The sequence below is a fragment of the Girardinichthys multiradiatus genome, chromosome 10, assembly GCF_021462225.1.
Source record: "Girardinichthys multiradiatus isolate DD_20200921_A chromosome 10, DD_fGirMul_XY1, whole genome shotgun sequence".
NCBI lineage: Eukaryota > Metazoa > Chordata > Actinopteri > Cyprinodontiformes > Goodeidae > Girardinichthys > Girardinichthys multiradiatus.
In genome coordinates this window covers 12,242,728-12,261,411 of record NC_061803.1, presented here as the reverse complement: position 1 = coordinate 12,261,411, position 18,684 = coordinate 12,242,728, and the positions used below count along the sequence as shown (strand labels likewise).

Below are 18,684 nucleotides of genomic sequence, written 5' to 3'. Positions count from 1 at the left end.
AATGGCTTCGATCTTTTCAGTACTTGATGCTGGAGCTCATCAGAGAGAGCTCCATTAATCCATATGAACATTATGAGTGAAGTAGTCACAAGCATGACAAATAGAGGTATATTGACCCTCCTTCCTGCTATCATCACATTCTCATGTTACCAATCTGCATGTCTCTCATCAAACTCAAGTTGGAGCTTGACGTTTCACCAGTTCTACTAAAAACTACCCCTACATCCGCCTTATTACCTCATTTGTTTTATTTTAATGCATGAACTGTGTGCGCGTGTTGCATTTCATCTTCCCTGTTGTCCATCCGCATGTTTCTTGACCATCCATTGTGTGTTTCAGTTCCACCGCATGATGTAAAGCGCATGGCATGGAACAGCACGGGCAACAGCTCCTGCCCCGACTCAGACCAATCACAGTCATCCATCCCTGCCGCTCCACTAGGGAGCAGCACTGTCACTGCTAAAAGCAACACTAAGCCGAGTAAGAGCACCTCTCACTAACGGACTAACCCAGCTTTCAGTGTTTTCTGTTCTCTGTACCTACTTCCTCTCTGAAGGGAAACAGTGACTGAAAAACCGTTTGCACCCCTTGGTATTATCTGATTTTGTTTTGGTTTTGCTTGTTTTGTTGTTGTTTTTTTTTTTTTTGCATTATACCGTAACTCAGAATCCTTTGAAATTGTTCAGAGATTCACTGACCAGATCTTGTGGCTGATTTCTAAGCTCTGACTTGTGGATATATTTTTTATGCAACTATACCAAACAAAGAATATATACAGCACCAACAGAAGTGATTCACATCCTTTCATTGTTTCCTCAGTTTATGTGACAGACTTGTACTAAAACCTATTTGAGGGATGGATTTTTCTTTAAAAGGTAGAATGGAACGGGAGATGGACAGATAGTTTGGGGCTTTGTCTCCAGTAATGTGGGCCCTGCTCTGGTCTGTCTTAGTGAAGTAAGAGCTTCACCAAAAGAGCCAAAAAGAAAAGCTCTTCATTTACCAGTACGTCTAAGATCCTGACTGAAAGAACAAGATCCCAGATACAAGCGACAGAAATGTTCTTCTATTGGAGGTTGTCTGGACACAGGCTCAGCGACAGGGTGAAGAGCTCAGTCATTCAGGGAAGCTCAAAGTAGAGCTGCTGCTTCTACGCATTGTAAGGAGTCCGTTGAGGTGGTTCAGGCGTCTGATCTAGGTGCCTCCCTTTGGATGTTTTCTGGACATGGCCCACTGGGAGGAGACCCCGGGGAAGACCCAGAACCCACTGGGGGAAGGAAGGAAAGAAAGAAATCCACACAGAATAGCCTGTAATGTAAAAGTGAAAACATGTTTTAGGATATTTTTCAAATAAAAAAAAAAAAAAAATGTAAACATAGGTAAAGCATTATAAATAGGTATTCATTTCCTTTATGACACTCACGTGCATCCTGTTTCCTCAGGTTACCTTCAGTTGTTTCTACAACTTGACTGGAGTCCACTTGTGGTAAATTCAGTAGATTGAAAAAGATTTGGAATGGAGAGCATTTGTCTCTATAGAAGGTCTCACAGAAATAGTGGGCATCAAAGGACATCCTGAGAAGCAGTGTGGTTTCCATTATTTGAAAATGGAAGAAGCTTAGAACCACCAGTACCCCTCCTAGACCTGTCCTCTCGACCAAACTGAGTAATTGGCGTTAAAGGGCCGTGATCAATAATAATAATAATCATCTTTATTGGTCATTGCACATGTACATTACAATGAAATGTGTCCTCTGCATTTAACCCATTCCTTATAGGGAGCAGTGGGCTGCCATTGTGCGGCGCCCGGGGAGCATTCAGGGGCTAAGGGTCTTGCTCGGGGACCCAGAGTGGTAATCTGTGGGATACGAACCCAGCCCCTTGTGTCCCCTCTGGAACACAAACCTCCTGTTCTAACCACTAGGCCACCACAAAGAGGTGACTTGGTGTTCCCCTGTGAAGATTTAATGACATATAGGTCAACCATTGCTAATGCTCTCTACCAATATGTACGTGCCACCTTAAATATTTTCAGACCAGAAGAAACAAAACTCTTTGGTCTGATTAAAACCAAAATAGAAGCTTTGGGCTGAACTGCAAACTTCACCTTTGGGGAAAGGAACAGGCACTGCTCATCATGTGGCTAACACCATCAACTGTCCAACATGTTGATGGCAGAATCATGCTGTTGGGATGGTTTTGTCTTTGCTTTCCACCTAGGTTCTCAGGGCTTTCGGGAAGCAGGGCTTTTCCTACGCAGTCTTTGAAGGTCTGGAGTTTGGTTTTCAATACTTTCTTCCATTTTGTAAAGGACACAAATGTATTAATGCTTAATCATTCAGTGGATTTCACTTGATTTATATTTACATGACTTGTCTTATCTTTAATTTTAGCATTGCACCCATCAGTATTCTGCTTTTGTGCTTCATTGACTCAATCATTTCAAGTCATAAAAGACTACAGGTCCTTCTCAAAATATTAGCATATTGTGATAAAGTTAGTTATTTTCCATAATGTCATGATGGAAATTTAACATTCATATATTTTAGATTCATTGCACACTAACTGAAATATTTCAGGTCTTTTATTGTCTTAATACGGATGATTGTGGCATACAGCTCATGAAAACCCAAAATTCCTATCTCACAAAATTAGCATATTTCATCCGACCAATAAAAGAAAAGTGTTTTTAATACAAAAAACGTCAACCTTCAAATAATCATGTACAGTTATGCACTCAATACTTGGTCGGGAATCCTTTGGCAGAAATGACTGCTTCAATGCGGCGTGGCATGGAGGCAATCAGCCTGTGGCACTGCTGAGGTCTTATGGAGGCCCAGGATGCTTCGATAGCGGCCTTTAGCTCATCCAGAGTGTTGGGTCTTGAGTCTCTCAACGTTTTCTTCACAATATCCCACAGATTCTCTATGGGGTTCAGGTCAGGAGAGTTGGCAGGCCAATTGAGCACAGTGATACCATGGTCAGTAAACCATTTACCAGTGGTTTTGGCACTGTGAGCAGGTGCCAGGTCGTGCTGAAAAATGAAATCTTCATCTCCATAAAGCTTTTCAGCAGATGGAAGCATGAAGTGCTCCAAAATCTCCTGATAGCTAGCTGCATTGACCCTGCCCTTGATAAAACACAGTGGACCAACACCAGCAGCTGACACGGCACCCAGACCATCACTGACTGTGGGTACTTGACACTGGACTTCTGGCATTGTGGCATTTCCTTCTCCCCAGTCTTCCTCCAGACTCTGGCACCTTGATTTCCGAATGACATGCAGAATTTGCTTTCATCCGAAAAAAGTACTTTGGACCACTGAGCAACAGTCCAGTGCTGCTTCTCTGTAGCCCAGGTCAGGCTCTTCTGCCGCTGTTTCTGGTTCAAAAGTGGCTTGACCTGGGGAATGCGGCACCTGTAGCCCATTTCCTGCACACGCCTGTGCACGGTGGCTCTGGATGTTTCTACTCCAGACTCAGTCCACTGCTTCTGCAGGTCCCCCAAGGTCTGGAATCGGCCCTTCTCCACAATCTTCCTCAGGGTCCGGTCACCTCTTCTCGTTGTGCATTGTTTTCTGCCACACTTTTTCCTTCCCACAGACTTCCCACTGAGGTGCCTTGATACAGCACTCTGGGAACAGCCTATTCATTCAGAAATTTCTTTCTGTGTCTTACCCTCTTGCTTGAGGGTGTCAATAGTGGCCTTCTGGACAGCAGTCAGGTCGGCAGTCTTACCCATGATTGGGGTTTTGAGTGATGAACCAGGCTGGGAGTTTTAAAGGCCTCAGGAATCTTTTGCAGGTGTTTAGATTTAACTCGTTGATTCAGATGATTAGGTTCATAGCTCGTTTAGAGACCCTTTTAATGATATGCTAATTTAGTGAGATAGGAATTTTGGGTTTTCATGAGCTGTATGCCAAAATCATCCGTATTAAGACAATAAAAGACCTGAAATATTTCAGTTAGTGTGCAATGAATCTAAAATATATGAATGTTAAATTTTCATCATTACATTATGGAAAATAATGAACTTTATCACAATATGCTAATATTTTGAGAAGGACCTGTATTTTACTACTTGTTTTGGTGCTGGAAGGCTTGACTTGTCTTTGTTCCATTGAGATTTTCATATATGGCTCAAATAAACCACTGTCGTCATCTAACCTGCAATCCATCCACTAAACGCCGCTTTGTCCCAACCATACACCCCTTTCCTCTTGCTTCAATATTGTGTATTTCTTTGTATTTCTTACTTTGTTTGTTAAAATTGCAATAAAAACATTCAGGTTTCTGGTTTAACTTTAAATAAAACTCTCATCTATATTTTAAACCCCCCTGATGGATCTGTGCTTGTGCTAAAACTCTTTCAAACAAATTCCTATCTTGTAAAAAATTATAGGCATAGTTTTGTCCCTGTTTGTTCATTTCGTGTAATCTAAGGCAACGGATCTGTATGTACATTAATATTAGTAGTGACCAGTGATTTATCTCTATAAATATACTTTAAGACGAGACAATTGAGCAGGTTTTTATGCTCAGTTTGATGATCTGCATGGATTGTTACAGTTTTAGAAAAAAATTACCTCATCTGAATATTTGTCCCCTCAATAAATGTAGGAATTAAATTAGATTAGATGGCTTAATTAGTCTTAAGATATTTAAGGCTGATTTACTTATGAATTATACTGTAATATAATTTAAAATAGTGCTAATAGACGCCACAGTTGTATCACATGACTGGATGGAGGGCTTTTTGTCAAAGAAATGGGTCAGAAGTTTATCTTCAACGCTTCTAAATCCTGTCTGCACATCATAGTCATCAGACAACTATGTAAAGGTTATTATCCCTCACCTTTAATGTAGCATAATTTTAAATGCTGGCTCTAGATGTTATATTTTGAGTCTACATTCGTTTAATGTTATATTTAGAACCACTCTGTTGTCCTATCTTCCCTCCTGATCTGGTATGGACGTCAGAACTTTGATTTAAGCTCGTGATCAAAGCTGATAGTCTGACCCTTGAGCTGAATGTTTTTGTCAGCTGAGATGTGGCGTTCACAGGCAGAATTTGTTTTTGTTTGGTGGCACCTTGTGCTCCATCCAGAGGGTTGCACTGAAAGCAACTTGCTATAATGTGGTCAAGCTGCTGTTGCTTTGGTCCGATTGGTGTTGGGCTGTGGCGCAGCTGAAGTTGTGGGTGAACAACTAGTCATGTTTCTTCTAAGCATCTTCCATCTGTTTTCTGCTTCTTTTCCATTCTCTAGCTCGTAAACAGGAGATCATCAAGATAACCGAGCAGCTGATTGAAGCGATCAACAATGGAGATTTTGATGCCTACACGTGAGTGCTGCAGTTTCTTCATGCAATATGGGAAAGCAGAGAAATCATCAGAATTATTCAACCTGTCTCACTGCAAATTATTTACTGGCAAAATGTACAAACTAGCAGCTGTTTGCAATAAAGAAACTAGGTTTAGAAGTGGTTTTTTAAAACACAAAATTAGACTTTGTGGTAGACTGCAGTCTCAATCCTGTCATTTATTCAACCCCTTCATGACAAGCATCTTTATTACCTAGTAGAAATGCATTTGCTGGTCTGACCTGCAACTTTTGACAATGCTGCTGTTTATTCTTGGTCTATTACTCATGGGCCAAGACCTCTAGTTCATTAATATTCTTTCGTTTGCCTTCTGCCTTTTTCACATCCCAGTAGATCAGTGCAAGTTAGACAAATGTAATGGCCACTCTGTCTTGTAGGATCTCTACTGAAACCAAGCGTTGGTGGACTTTGATGAAAGCTTGAAATAATTGTCCTATTAGAAGGTTCAACTTTGGCACCGGAGAATACTTGGTTCTTCTGTGCGAACCGTAACGTTGCCTGTGGGCGGGTCTAAGCCGCACACAATAAAGGCAAGGACAGATGAACATTATTTATGTTTGTAAAAACACACTAAACATACATTGTGTAACTAATAATTTCTGTTACAGCCGGGGATGCTGAACATATGCAAATGAAAACATGGTACATACCATTGTTCTTGTACGGCTTCGCCGTCTTCTTTTCCCGCAATAACTGTAGTTCTGTTTCATTTCTTCTTGACTGCCAGTGGTGGTAAACAAGGTGAAAATGTCTCCTTGCACTCTGCGCAGGTAGAAGTTTTATGCAAACAAACTCACGTACATGACGTATAGCCTGCCTGGCTGCTGCGTCTATAAGTAGCACCTGAGAGGCTACGTCCGGTATCCTAGGATCTTTTCGCTGAGAATGACCAGTATGACTGGCAGTCATCCAGGAATTCACAGAACCATAGTTGCAGCCTAACTCCCCTTTATGAATGCTATCATTTTGCCTTAAGATGAACACTGCACGCAGCTCAGCAAGCTCCGCTAACTCGAAACCTCATTTGCTGCTTCTTCCAAATATTCCTGCAGGTTTTGTGCAGTCAGTGTTAGGTTTTTGACCTCCCGCGTCATCCGAGGTTTGATGGCAACCATTGATAGTTTGCTCTTACTGCCCCCGGGTGTTGTAGCCCTTGTTCCTTTTAACTTTAAACTTAACAACTGTTCTTATGTATCTGCAGGAACATTCAGGGGCTTTGCTATCTGTTTCTATCCTTTTCCTTGTGTGTGCAAAGCAGTTGTCACCTCTCAACCTTGGCACTTCTCTTGACTTCAGATCAGGTGTGTCTGAGACCACACCTGATTTACAAATCTTTTGATGCTTTTTGTTCACTGGCTTGAGTAATTGTGAGACTGCAGTTGTCACTGAAAGTGTTGAATTTAGATTAAATCCTTGTAATCATAGCTTTAGTTATATGCTCCTGTGTCAGTTATTCCAAACACCTGAACAATTTTGAATTTTACAATTAAAGCTAATTTGCAGTGGGTGTTGAATAATTTTAATTGCAATTGTACTCTTTGTCTTCTGTTTTTGTTATTTGACCTTCGACCTTCTTCCTCCTCAGGAGGATTTGCGATCCAGGACTCACCTCTTTTGAACCCGAAGCTCTGGGAAACCTGGTGGAAGGGATGGACTTCCACAAGTTCTACTTTGAAAACTGTGAGTGTCCTTCCAGACTTACAGGAGAGAAAACAAACGTTAGTTTTCTATAGATCATATCTTGCTAGATTATTCTTATTAAATGATCACAACTTAGAAAGAATATAACAGGGTTCCTACGCAGTCTGGAAGAGTCCAGGTATTAAGCAGCCAAAATTGTGAATCGTGTTCAATTATTAAAGAAATACTTAATAGCTTTTATCTTTTTTCTGTCCAGTGCTGAGCAAGAACAACAAGCCTGTCCACACCACCCTGCTCAACCCCCACGTGCACCTCATCGGCGAGGACGCCGCGTGCATCGCCTACATCCGACTCACGCAGTTTGTGGACGCCACAGGCCGCCCTCGTTCCAGCCAATCGGAGGAGACCCGGGTGTGGCACCGCCGCGATGGAAAGTGGCTCAACGTTCACTTCCACTGCTCAGGAGCACCGGCTGCACCTCTGCAGTGATCAGGTACAAACCCATGACCCCACAGGATGTCACGTTTAGACGTCATGTTAAGACTTGAGTCAGACTCGAGGTCTGGGCCTTAATTTTTACAAACGATGCTATTCTCCTGTAATCGGAAGTAAAAGCAAGTCTTAATTTAAAGTACCAACGGCAACTCTGACAGGGAGGCACACAATCTCTGAAAGGTTGCGTTTGATTTATTACTTCCCTTACCTAGAGCTACCTGTTCATGTCAGCTGCAGCTTCGTAATATTGACCACATGGGTCTCTCTCAACGAATGGCTTCGGGTAATTTCAGAATAAAATTAACTCACCTTAAATCTGACATGTTATTCTTCGTTTTTATGTTAAATCAATTCTATGAAAAGATGATTGTTGGTGGGACCTGATCTGCATTTATAAGCTACAGGAGTGCATTCTTTATAGGCAATTGGTAGCAAACTGAAAATGATGTGCAGAATCTTTCTCTAAAGTTTATTTATCATATTATTATTACGATTGTTTTAGAAAGTATTCTTGGTTTGGTTTGGGACAGTTTGAGCTGAACTCTAAACATGCTGCTCCTCCTTCTCTCTCCCTCCTTTAGTGGTCCTGAAGCTCCAGTCCTCTGGAGCGTGTTTCTTGGGGGGCAGTTTTTTTTCAGCGAGCGTGTTTTAAGAGGCGCGTCCTCTACGTGGATTGGATAGTGCCAGGAAGCCCGGCCGGGCGAGATCGCATCCCTCTCCACGATACCAACCGACCCCGTCCCTCCTTTGACCTGCTGGGGGCCGGCTGAACACAAGAACCCCGCCACCCGAACCCTGACCCTTCCATGAGATGATGATGCATGCATCTGGCTCCTGACTGGAGGGTGCATCTTTGCCCTCTTGTCCCTCCCCTGGCAGCCATCTTCTTTCTGCCTGCGCGAGATGGCATGTCCCGGGGGAGGAGAGGATATACAGTTGAACTTGTGACAGTCTATGAGTATGAGTTATGAATATACTGTGTAAATTTATGGCTAGATGTACCAGAAACCACCAAAACCCAACCAAGCATTTATCTTTATCTGGAAAAGAAAGGGAGGAACGGAGGGGGAGTGCTTAGATTTTGTACAGATTTAGGGATTACCAGGTTGGAAATGTCGTCCTCGCTACCTGGGTGTTGACGTGAAGGGAAATTTTTCCTCAACTGAATTATAAAGGGGAAAGAAAAAAAAACTCACTCTGAGAACTTGATGAAGAGAGAAACTTGATATCAAAACCACGAAGCACCAAAGTGTAGAACTTTAGTGTAGGCTTTCTACGTGTTTGTGTTTTCGTTCGTGTGCTTGTTTTCCGACAGACCGGAACTTGTTGTTGTCGTGGGATCGGGGCAGTGGGAGGGGAACGTTAGGGGTGGGGGGTGTCTGAATTGTGGGCGACAGGTTTTTGTTGTGTTTTTAACGTCCTGATCCATTTGTGTTCTTGTGAATAACGGGAGCCATTATCCATCGTTTCTTTCCATATGATTTTTTTATTTTTCGCTCTGACTATAACCGAGGCTCCTTTTTAAAGCAGCTAAGATTACTTGCTTTTATTTTAATCTGGATTTTATCGTGCACATTTAAAGCTAACCGCTGTATGCTGTGTGTTTATATGCAGTGGAGGGAGGAAGAGGAGCAGGAGGCCCGTACCATGAAAAGCTGCCTGCGATTTGCATGTTTGCTCGCTGCCTCTCCCTCATTAATCCTGGCCTCTCTTTTAACCTCTCCTCAATCCTTTACTCTGCTTTCTGCAAGGGCCTGGTTTGTTTATAATCACTGTGTAAATACAGTGTATTTATAGATATATGTAGAAAAGTGTAATATATGTACATGCATCTAAGAGACACTCATCCTGTGCATTTTGGGGAATCGACCCCTCCCTCTGTACCTCCCACTCTAGTTTAGGACAAACTTTTTCCTCGACATTTTCAATTCTCCACCCTGAAATATTTGAGGTATTGGTTGCTCAAAAAAAACAAAAAAATAAATCGGAGCTAACACACTCCCATAGGCACTCCCATGGCCGTACGACTGTTTATGAAGACGGGGAATAAAACAAATGCCAAGATGGAGGTAGTTCAACCCCCCCGCCACTCCAACAACACTCCAAGAACTATTTTTAAAGATACTAGTGTCCTTAACTCCTGGTCCCACAATGCTGTGAGCTGTCTTTTCATATCATATGCACCCACGCACTCTGGGCGGTGTGTTTTTAGGCTTTGTAACATATCTGCACCGCTGCTGTGACCGGCGCCGCCCTCGTCGTGCTGCTTTAAGTGTCCTCCCTCCTAAAATCTCTATTTGTCTAATTACCTGAACCCCCCCGCCCACCCCGCTCTTGAAATGATTATTTACTTTTTTTGTTGTTCCCGTGTTACTGATTTTAAGTTTTTATTATGATATTATTATTATTATTATTACTGTTGCTGTTGTCGTTTGGTAATTTTGCCAATCTGCCAAGCTGGAGTTCTGCACTCTCCCTCACCCACAACAAAAACTTAAGGGATATTGATCAGGACTTAATTATTAATCAATGTAATCTGCCCTCGGTGGTTTTTTATGGCACCTGCTGAGAGGAGAGAAACGGTGTTGATGTGCAGGTTTGTGCCACCAGAGCGGGACACCTAGTTATTTGCATGTTTCAGTTACACATTTCTATCACCAAATATGGATGGAGCTAGTGTTAATATATGATATTTGCATCCTTTGAAATTTCATCCATCCAGAATGTTGAATAAGTGATATGAAAATATAAAAACAAAATTTTAAAAAAGATTAAAAAAATAAAAAAAAAGATTCAGGCGCCGTATCTTGGTATGAGGCCCTCGATGTTTTCCCTGCGTTGTAATGATATATTATTGGGCTGCGCTTTTCCTCTCCCCCAACCAGCCTTCAGATGAATGCTGGCTTTATATTTTTCTTGCTTTGTTTTATTTTGCATGATCACGATGTACAATGAAATACAACCATGAATTGCCGACTATCAAAGTGTTTGTCTGAGTGTTAGTTGGTCTTCATCATAGCTTTGTTATTCTTCAAACTTGGATCTTGGAAGTATTTAATAAAAATACTATTTCAGCACTGCTTTGCCTCACTCGAGTTGTTTATTTCTTCCGTGTTTGAATCATGTCTGCAAGACCTGCTGAATCATCCGAGTGCTTCTTGATGCAGTCCTGCTCTAATGGGTTTCAAACCACCATGCATTTCAGTTTTGATCAGAGGTTTTAGCAGTGAACCAAAATATTATTCTGCTAAGGTTGCACTGTTTTCTGTTGACCGTCAGCATCACAGTTAATTGCTGAGAGTTCAGATGCATTTCAGTGTCATGTAAAAGCATCCATTACCGCTGCATCCAATCAAATTACAAAATCGGAAAACAAATCATTTCAATATTTGAATTCAAAATTTTTAAATCATATATTATTTAAACAGGAGTGATATATTTACAAGTATCTTATGTCTGCTTATTTTGCTTATGGCTTACAGCTAATAAAAAAATATCAAGTTTCTGGAAATTTTTGTTTCACAAGACCATTTAGACTATAAGCCTATTGCTGAAAAAGCAGGATTTTAAGAGTGCTGTAATCAAGCAAATGTAACGAAACGTTGAGTGGGAGGAAAAACTTGGCTGTTCTTAACATTGTAGAGATGCTATGGGTCATTGCCATAAAGAGGATGAGCTTAAGGCCACTGTTAAAGCAGCCCATCTGTCTTCTGTGTTTCAGACTGATGCTGTAATTTAGATCTAGTCCAGGATTGTACCGGGCTGTAGGCAGAATCTGGAAACTTTTAAGATCGCCTGCCAGCCACCACCTCACCACAAATATTTTGTTGAGCATTTAAAATCCCTCTTTTCATGGTTTGCTGGTAATTGAATTAAATTGACCAGTTATCACAGAATTTGCTTTGTTTGGTTCTCACATTAGTGACATCACAGTATTCAAAACAAATACATTTTATTTTCAAACGACTTCTGGATATGGCACTGGGTACGTGCACTCTAAAAATACATATAATTATTTCCATCTATTTCATAAATAAATTTCATTATTAAATGGTTAATTTCATGTATTAAAGAATACAATTAAATTATGTAATTGGACATTTAATGTTATTTCATGGTACATTTAGAATCAGAATCAGAAAAGCTTTATTGCCCAGTACGTTTTTGGACATACAAGGAATTTGTTTTGGCGTAGTCGGTGCAATACAATACAAATTAAACAGTATAAACATATCTACAATATAATATAAATATATGTGCACAGTTTTAAGTGAGTGAGAGTAAGTATAGAGCAGTATAAGATGCAAGAGCAATACAACAATGCAGGTGATCATTGTGCAAGTATGGCAGTGCAAGTAAAGCAGGAGTCCAAGCTGAGCGTTAATGTAACGCATAGAGTTACAAGTTACAGGTGTCCTGTCAGCAAAATAAAAAGGGGGGGGGGGGGGGGGGGGGGGGGGGGGGGGGGGGGGGGGGGGGGTGTCAGGGTGGTTTCCGGACTTTGTTAACAAGGCTGGTGGCAGATGGGAAAAAAATGTCCCTTTTGGCCCTCCATACACCTCAGGGGTTGCATCACAATGATTCTGAAAATCATCTGGGGGGTCCAACCCCCACTTTGGGAATCCCTGCTTTAATCTATCCACAGACATACTCCAACATCTAATCTATTAGAACCTTGGAAATGTCTAAACCTCAAAGATTATGTAATGATGAAACATTAATCATTCATAGAAAAGTTCTATAAATTTCCATTAGATTAGTTGTTATCTGGTGATACGGTAAGAAAACCTATATTAACTTGAATCTGACCGCGCTCTCTGGCCTGAAAGCTCCATCTTCCTTTCTTCATCCACGGTGCTCTTATTTCAGCTGGACTGATCACAGGGAAGTGTTGACTAAGGCTTCGACCTTGTTTGAAAAGGGTTTCTGCTGGTATTGGTGATGGTCTGAGTTATTTTCAGGTTTTTCTGTGTGTGTGAGTCTCTGGGATGTAGGACAGCTCCCCTGGTTCTTCTGCTTTCTGTGTGAGTAATGAGGAGAGCTCAGCAGCTGGGTAGCTTTGACATTCACACACAAACACATGCATACACACCGTTTTTATCAAAGACTCAAAAAGGGGAACACTCGAGGGAGAATATGTCCTGGTAGTTATCGCTGACCTCTGACTCTTCAGTGTCAAAGAAATTAGGACTGAATCTCCTGAATCTAAATTACTTTTAACCTTGCAGAGGTCTTCTGGAAATTTCACAGAAGTTTCCTACATCTGCATCTTACACAGGAGTAATAGGCATTCTAAAGTTTCATTTATTTCTATATCTAACTCACTCTAAACTTTTTTTGCTCAACCTTTTTCCTTCTGTTCTTCTGTAAAAACAGAAACAGAACAAGATTTCCTTTTTTGCAGCCACTGAATTGAAGTGCTTCATCTTTCAAAATAATTTCTCTGGAGTGGACTGTATTGCTGTGTGTGCAATTATTCCGCCTTGGGGACAAAAAAAAAGAAAAACTACCGTTAAGTGGAAAGCAGCAACACCCACACAGTGGCTTGCAAAGGTTTTCATATCTCTTGAACCTTTCTCATGTTACACATTGTGAAGTTGAAGGAAACCGTTTTGACAAGTAAGAAACTGAAAAGTGTGGCATGCTTTCGTTTTCAGCCCTCATGGGTCAATACTTTGTTGAACCATCTTTCGCTGTAGTGGCAGCTGAAAGTCCTCGAGTAAAACTAGAGGCTGATTTTTCTTTGCAAAATACCTCCACCTTCAGTCGGATTGGAAAGATAATGCCAATTTTCAAGTCGTGCCACATAATTTCAATTAGATTTTTATATATTTTTGCTCCCCTATAACAAAGGGAGACAAAGCGTTTTTTGTTACTTTAACTAACTGATAAGCTTTATATACAGGTCCTTCTCAAAATATTAGCATATTGTGATAAAGTTCATTATTTTCCATAATGTCATGATGAAAATTTAACATTCATATATTTTAGATTCATTGCACACTAACTGAAATATTTCAGGTCTTTTATTGTCTTAATACGGATGATTTTGGCATACAGCTCATGAAAACCCAAAATTCCTATCTCACTAAATTAGCATATCATTAAAAGGGTCTCTAAACGAGCTATGAACCTAATCATCTGAATCAACGAGTTAACTCTAAACACCTGCAAAAGATTCCTGAGGCCTTTAAAACTCCCAGCCTGGTTCATCACTCAAAACCCCAATCATGGGTAAGACTGCCGACCTGACTGCTGTCCAGAAGGCCACTATTGACACCCTCAAGCAAGAGGGTAAGACACAGAAAGAAATTTCTGAACGAATAGGCTGTTCCCAGAGTGCTGTATCAAGGCACCTCAGTGGGAAGTCTGTGGGAAGGAAAAAGTGTGGCAGAAAACGCTGCACAACGAGAAGAGGTGACCGGACCCTGAGGAAGATTGTGGAGAAGTGCCGATTCCAGACCTTGGGGGACCTGCGGAAGCAGTGGACTGAGTCTGGAGTAGAAACATCCAGAGCCACCGTGCACAGGCGTGTGCAGGAAATGGGCTACAGGTGCCGCATTCCCCAGGTCAAGCCACTTTTGAACCAGAAACAGCGGCAGAAGCGCCTGACCTGGGCTACAGAGAAGCAGCACTGGACTGTGGCTCAGTGGTCCAAAGTACTTTTTTCGGATGAAAGCAAATTCTGCATGTCATTCGGAAATTAAGGTGCCAGAGTCTGGAGGAAGACTGGGGAGAAGGAAATGCCAGAAGTCCAGTGTCAAGTACCCACAGTCAGTGATGGTCTGGGGTGCCGTGTCAGCTGCTGGTGTTGGTCCACTGTGTTTTATCAAGGGCAGGGTCAATGCAGCTAGCTATCAGGAGATTTTGGAGCACTTCATGCTTCCATCTGCTGAAAAGCTTTATGGAGATGAAGATTTCATTTTTCAGCACAACCTGGCACCTGCTCACAGTGCCAAAACCACTGGTAAATGGTTTACTGACCATAGTATCACTGTGCTCAATTGGCCTGCCAACTCTCCTGACCTGAACCCCATAGAGAATCTGTGGGATATTATGAAGAGAACGTTGAGAGACTCAAGACCCAACACTCTGGATGAGCTAAAGGCCGCTATTGAAGCATCCTGGGCCTCCATAAGACCTCAGCAGTGCCACAAGCTGATTGCCTCCATGCCACGCCGCATTGAAGCAGTCATTTCTGCAAAAGGATTCCCGACCAAGTTTTGAGTGCATAACTGTACATGATTATTTGAAGGTTGACGTTTTTTGTATTAAAAACACTTTTATTTTATTGGTCGGATGAAATATGCTAATTTTGTGAGATAGGAATTTTGGGTTTTCATGAGCTGTATGCCACAATTATCCATATTAAGACAATAAAAGACCTGAAATATTTCAGTTAGTGTGCAATGAATCTAAAATATATGAATGTTACATTTTCATCATTACATTATGGAAAATAATGAACTTTATCGCAATATGCTAATATTTTGAGAAGGACCTGTAGTAGTATTCACACTTGTTTAATTTGGGAGGAAACCATTTCTTGAATAAAATATCTTTAACAACTCCAACTGACTACTCCTCTGCAGTAAATCCTCTCATTAAGGTGGGAGTGCCCCAGTCTAGTCTTTAAGCATTATATCCTGCAGCTTTAGATGCGCCCCTGTCCAGCACACCTAAATCAAATAAGTGGTTTGTCATCAGGCCTCTACTGAGCTGAATGAGATGCTTATGAGGAGATTCAGCAGGAGTATGACACATTCACTGGTAGGGACGAAACATCAACGAACGTTGACTATGGCAGCACGTACACGAGCGTGATTAACACTGCTGAGAGATTCCTCCTGGCTCTGATTGTTTTTTTTCTAACCGGGAGCGGTCCATTTCTTCCAATGGCAGTAGGGCCACTGGGAGGAGCCAGTGGAGCTTGACTTTTTTCACAGATTATATTTCTCATATTGTACTGTCAGTACATAGTGACAATTTTAACAAACATTTTACAAAAGTTACCCACTGCAGGTTTAAGGTATAGCCTTAATTCACTCAGTCAGTGAACCTAGTAACACTAGGAAAGTCTTCTACTTGTTTCTCATTATCAGAGCAAGGACTTGTGTGTGTGATATTTGGAGTAATGTCTACACCATGCTGTCACCTCCACCTCAACCTCATGTCTGTCCTGCTGCTCTTTGTCTTTGTCTCTTTTGTCATTAGCGCTGGAAAGTTCTCACTTTGCAGTCTTCTGAAGTTTGGAGGCAGCACTCCATGAATCCCTCCTTATGCTCCCCTCACCCTCTCTGCTCTGCCCATTGTTCATGTGTGGAAAGCTGCAGCGAGAGCACAATCTCAGGAGGAAACTGTTGTCAGCTTGCGAGAGCTGCTGCAGTTTTTTGCATCTTCACCGCAGTGCACTGATTTCTTGCTCAAGAGCTTAGATGGTGCCCTCGCCCCTAATAAGCTTTAATTGACTCCTTTTAATAAAATAGGTTTATCCTTTTAGATTTCCAACAAACATGAGAGGGTAGAAGACATACATACATTAATTGCTTAACTTAACTGAACTGTTACACGATACAGTTAAATTGAGATTTACGTAAATCAAACAATGTTTCAGATTCCAGCTGGTGCCAATTACTATTGAGCTGTATGTCAAAGAGAATCGCCTTATTGTGGCCCAGAATCAACTTTTTTGTTCACTCACAAAACTAACGTGGACTTCTCAGCTAAAGTAATGGCTAAAACTGCTAAAAAATCTGCCTTGCTTCCAACTGGAGGGTTCTTGTGAGACTGGAAGGCCAAAGGTTTTGGTTCAGTTGGATTAAAACCCTGGTCGCTCCTCATTAGGGATTCAGAACAAGGTAACATGCTAAAAGACGGTTACTTCTGGCGCTGGTCACATCCTAGGAATGGAGAAAAAACAAAAGGAAAATCTTACTGGAACATCATGCAAGAATTTGAAAATGTAGTTTAGCATACGATGTGAACAAAAACATTTAGCACAACTATCTCAAAATGTTGATTAGGCTTCCCTTTGAATTGGTCTGACTCTCGGTAGCTGGAGCTTCAGGGGAAAGAGTCATCACAAGGTGCTGGTAAACCAATCAGAGCCAGAGTTGAGACAGAACGAGTTGCGTCAAGTTGGACAGCCAATATTTAAGATGAATTAATGTGTTTTTAGACCACATTCTTTATCCTGGAAAAATAAGAATCTGAACAATCCCTGCTTGTCGATAAAATGTAGTTTTCACATTCAAAGTTTTAAACGTACTATTCTATTGAATAGAGACAATTTACATTCAGTGTTTGTTTAATTAATCAGTAAAGGAAAGTGACTAATCCTCAATGAAATATGTAAGCTTATCTATAAATTAATGAAAAACTGTCATAACTGTCTTTGTTACCCATAGACTGACATTCAGACAAGACGTTTTGAGCAGAACACTTCAAGGTCATAAAATATTAGTATTTATAATATTTGGGGCACTTTCCGAGAGGAATAAGAGATTCTTGTGTCTAGATCTAAGAGATCTATCTAGGACATTTTAAATGTCTTTCATACGCACAGCAGCCATTTTGAATGCTGAACTCGGCGCTGCTCGATGGGTTCGAGGGGTGTTCTTGTATTTTTGACTGGGAAATCTGGCTTACGAGTGCAAAGGGAAAGCACCATCAATCTAACCTACTGAAAATGTACACCACAATGCTGTGCATGTTGCACCTTCATCTGACCAGCTTGACCACAATATCTATCAGACGGATGTGAGAAATTCAAAGCATGACGGTCAAATTTAGCCTTCCGCGTGTGAAAACATTTAATGTTTGATCTACATGTACGTGCAGCAGATTCACAAGTACTTTTCCTACCTATATTATATGATCAGATGTTTCTCAGGTTTATGATCTGATCATCTTGATACAGCGCTTCCAGAATTCATTGGCACATGCAATCTCTGAAGCTGTCCTTCAAGCATTACAAAAACCACATTGTTGCTTCCTGGAAATTATGTCACCTTTTATTTTAATCTCTACGAGACAGGTACAGTGCCTTGCGAAAGTACTCGGCCCCCTTGAACATTTCAACCTCTTGCCACATTTCAGGCTTCAAACATAAAGATATAAAATTCTAATTTTTTGTGAAGAATCAACAACAAGTGGGACACAATTGTGAAGTGGAATGAAATTTATTGGATGTGTCAAACTTGTTTAACAAATAAAAAACTGAAAAGTGGGGCGTGCAATATTACTCGTCTTCCGCTTATCCGAGACCGGGTCGCGGGGGCAGCAAACTCAGCAGAGACACCCAGACGTCCCTCTCCCCAGACACCTCCTCCAGCTCCTCCAGGGGGAGCCCAAGGCGTTCCCAGGCCAGCGGCTCTACTCCAAGCTCCTCCCGGATGGCCGAGCTCCTCACCCTATCTCTAACGGAGTGCCCGGCCACCCTACGGAGGAAGCTCATTCTTTCGGTCATGACCCAAAGTTCATGGCCATAGGTGAGGGTAGGAATGTAAACCGACCACAACGGACCGGCACAGCGCCCCCATTACTGTGGCAGCCGCACCGATCCGTCTGTCGATCTCCCGCTCCATTCTTCCCTCACTCGTGAACAAGACCCCGAGATACTTAAACTCCTCCACTTGACGCAGGAACTCCCCTCCAACCTGAAGAGGACAAGCCACCATTTTCCAGTCGAGAACCATGGCCTCGGACTTGGAGGAGCTGATCTTCATCCCAGCCGCTTCACACTTGGCTGCGAACCGCCCCAGCGCATGCTGTAGGTCTTGGCTAGAGGGGGCCAGCAGGACCACGTCATCTGCAAAAAGAAGAGACGAAATCCACTGGTCCCCAAACCAGACCCCCTCCGGCCCTTGGCTGCATCTAGAAATCCTGTCCATAAAAGTTATGAACAGGACCGGTGACAAAGGGCAGCCCTGCCGGAGTCCAACATGCACCGGGAACAGGTCCGACTTAGTGCCGGCAATGCGAACCAAACTCCTGCTCCGTTCGTACAGGGACCGGATGGCCCCTAATAAAGGGCCCCCGATTCTATACTCATGGAGCACCCCCCACAGGGTATCACGAGGGACACAGTCGAATGCTTTCTCCAGGTACACAAAACACATGTGAACCAGTTGGGCAAACTCCCATGAACCCTCGAGCACCCTGTAGA

The 18,684-nt window shown here is 42.0% G+C and overlaps 1 protein-coding gene across 22 annotated transcripts in view; it reads left to right on the top strand.

The window, feature by feature from the left end:
- LOC124875180 (calcium/calmodulin-dependent protein kinase type II subunit gamma) overlaps positions 1–10,597 on the top strand; it is a 72,392-nt gene extending 61,795 nt beyond the window's left edge. For 12 of the 22 annotated variants that reach the window (XM_047377147.1, XM_047377139.1, XM_047377142.1 and 9 more), the window contains 5 exons: positions 340–480; positions 5,267–5,342; positions 6,967–7,061; positions 7,279–7,515; positions 8,099–10,597. In XM_047377147.1, the coding sequence (XP_047233103.1) occupies positions 340–480; positions 5,267–5,342; positions 6,967–7,061; positions 7,279–7,511 (545 nt within the window). In that variant the 3' untranslated portion in view covers positions 7,512–7,515; positions 8,099–10,597. The remainder of the gene's footprint in view (positions 1–339; positions 481–5,266; positions 5,343–6,966; positions 7,062–7,278; positions 7,516–8,098) is intronic. The other 10 variants (XM_047377158.1, XM_047377146.1, XM_047377145.1 and 7 more) reach the window with 1 other exon arrangement.
- The last annotated feature ends 8,087 nt before the right edge of the window (positions 10,598–18,684 follow it).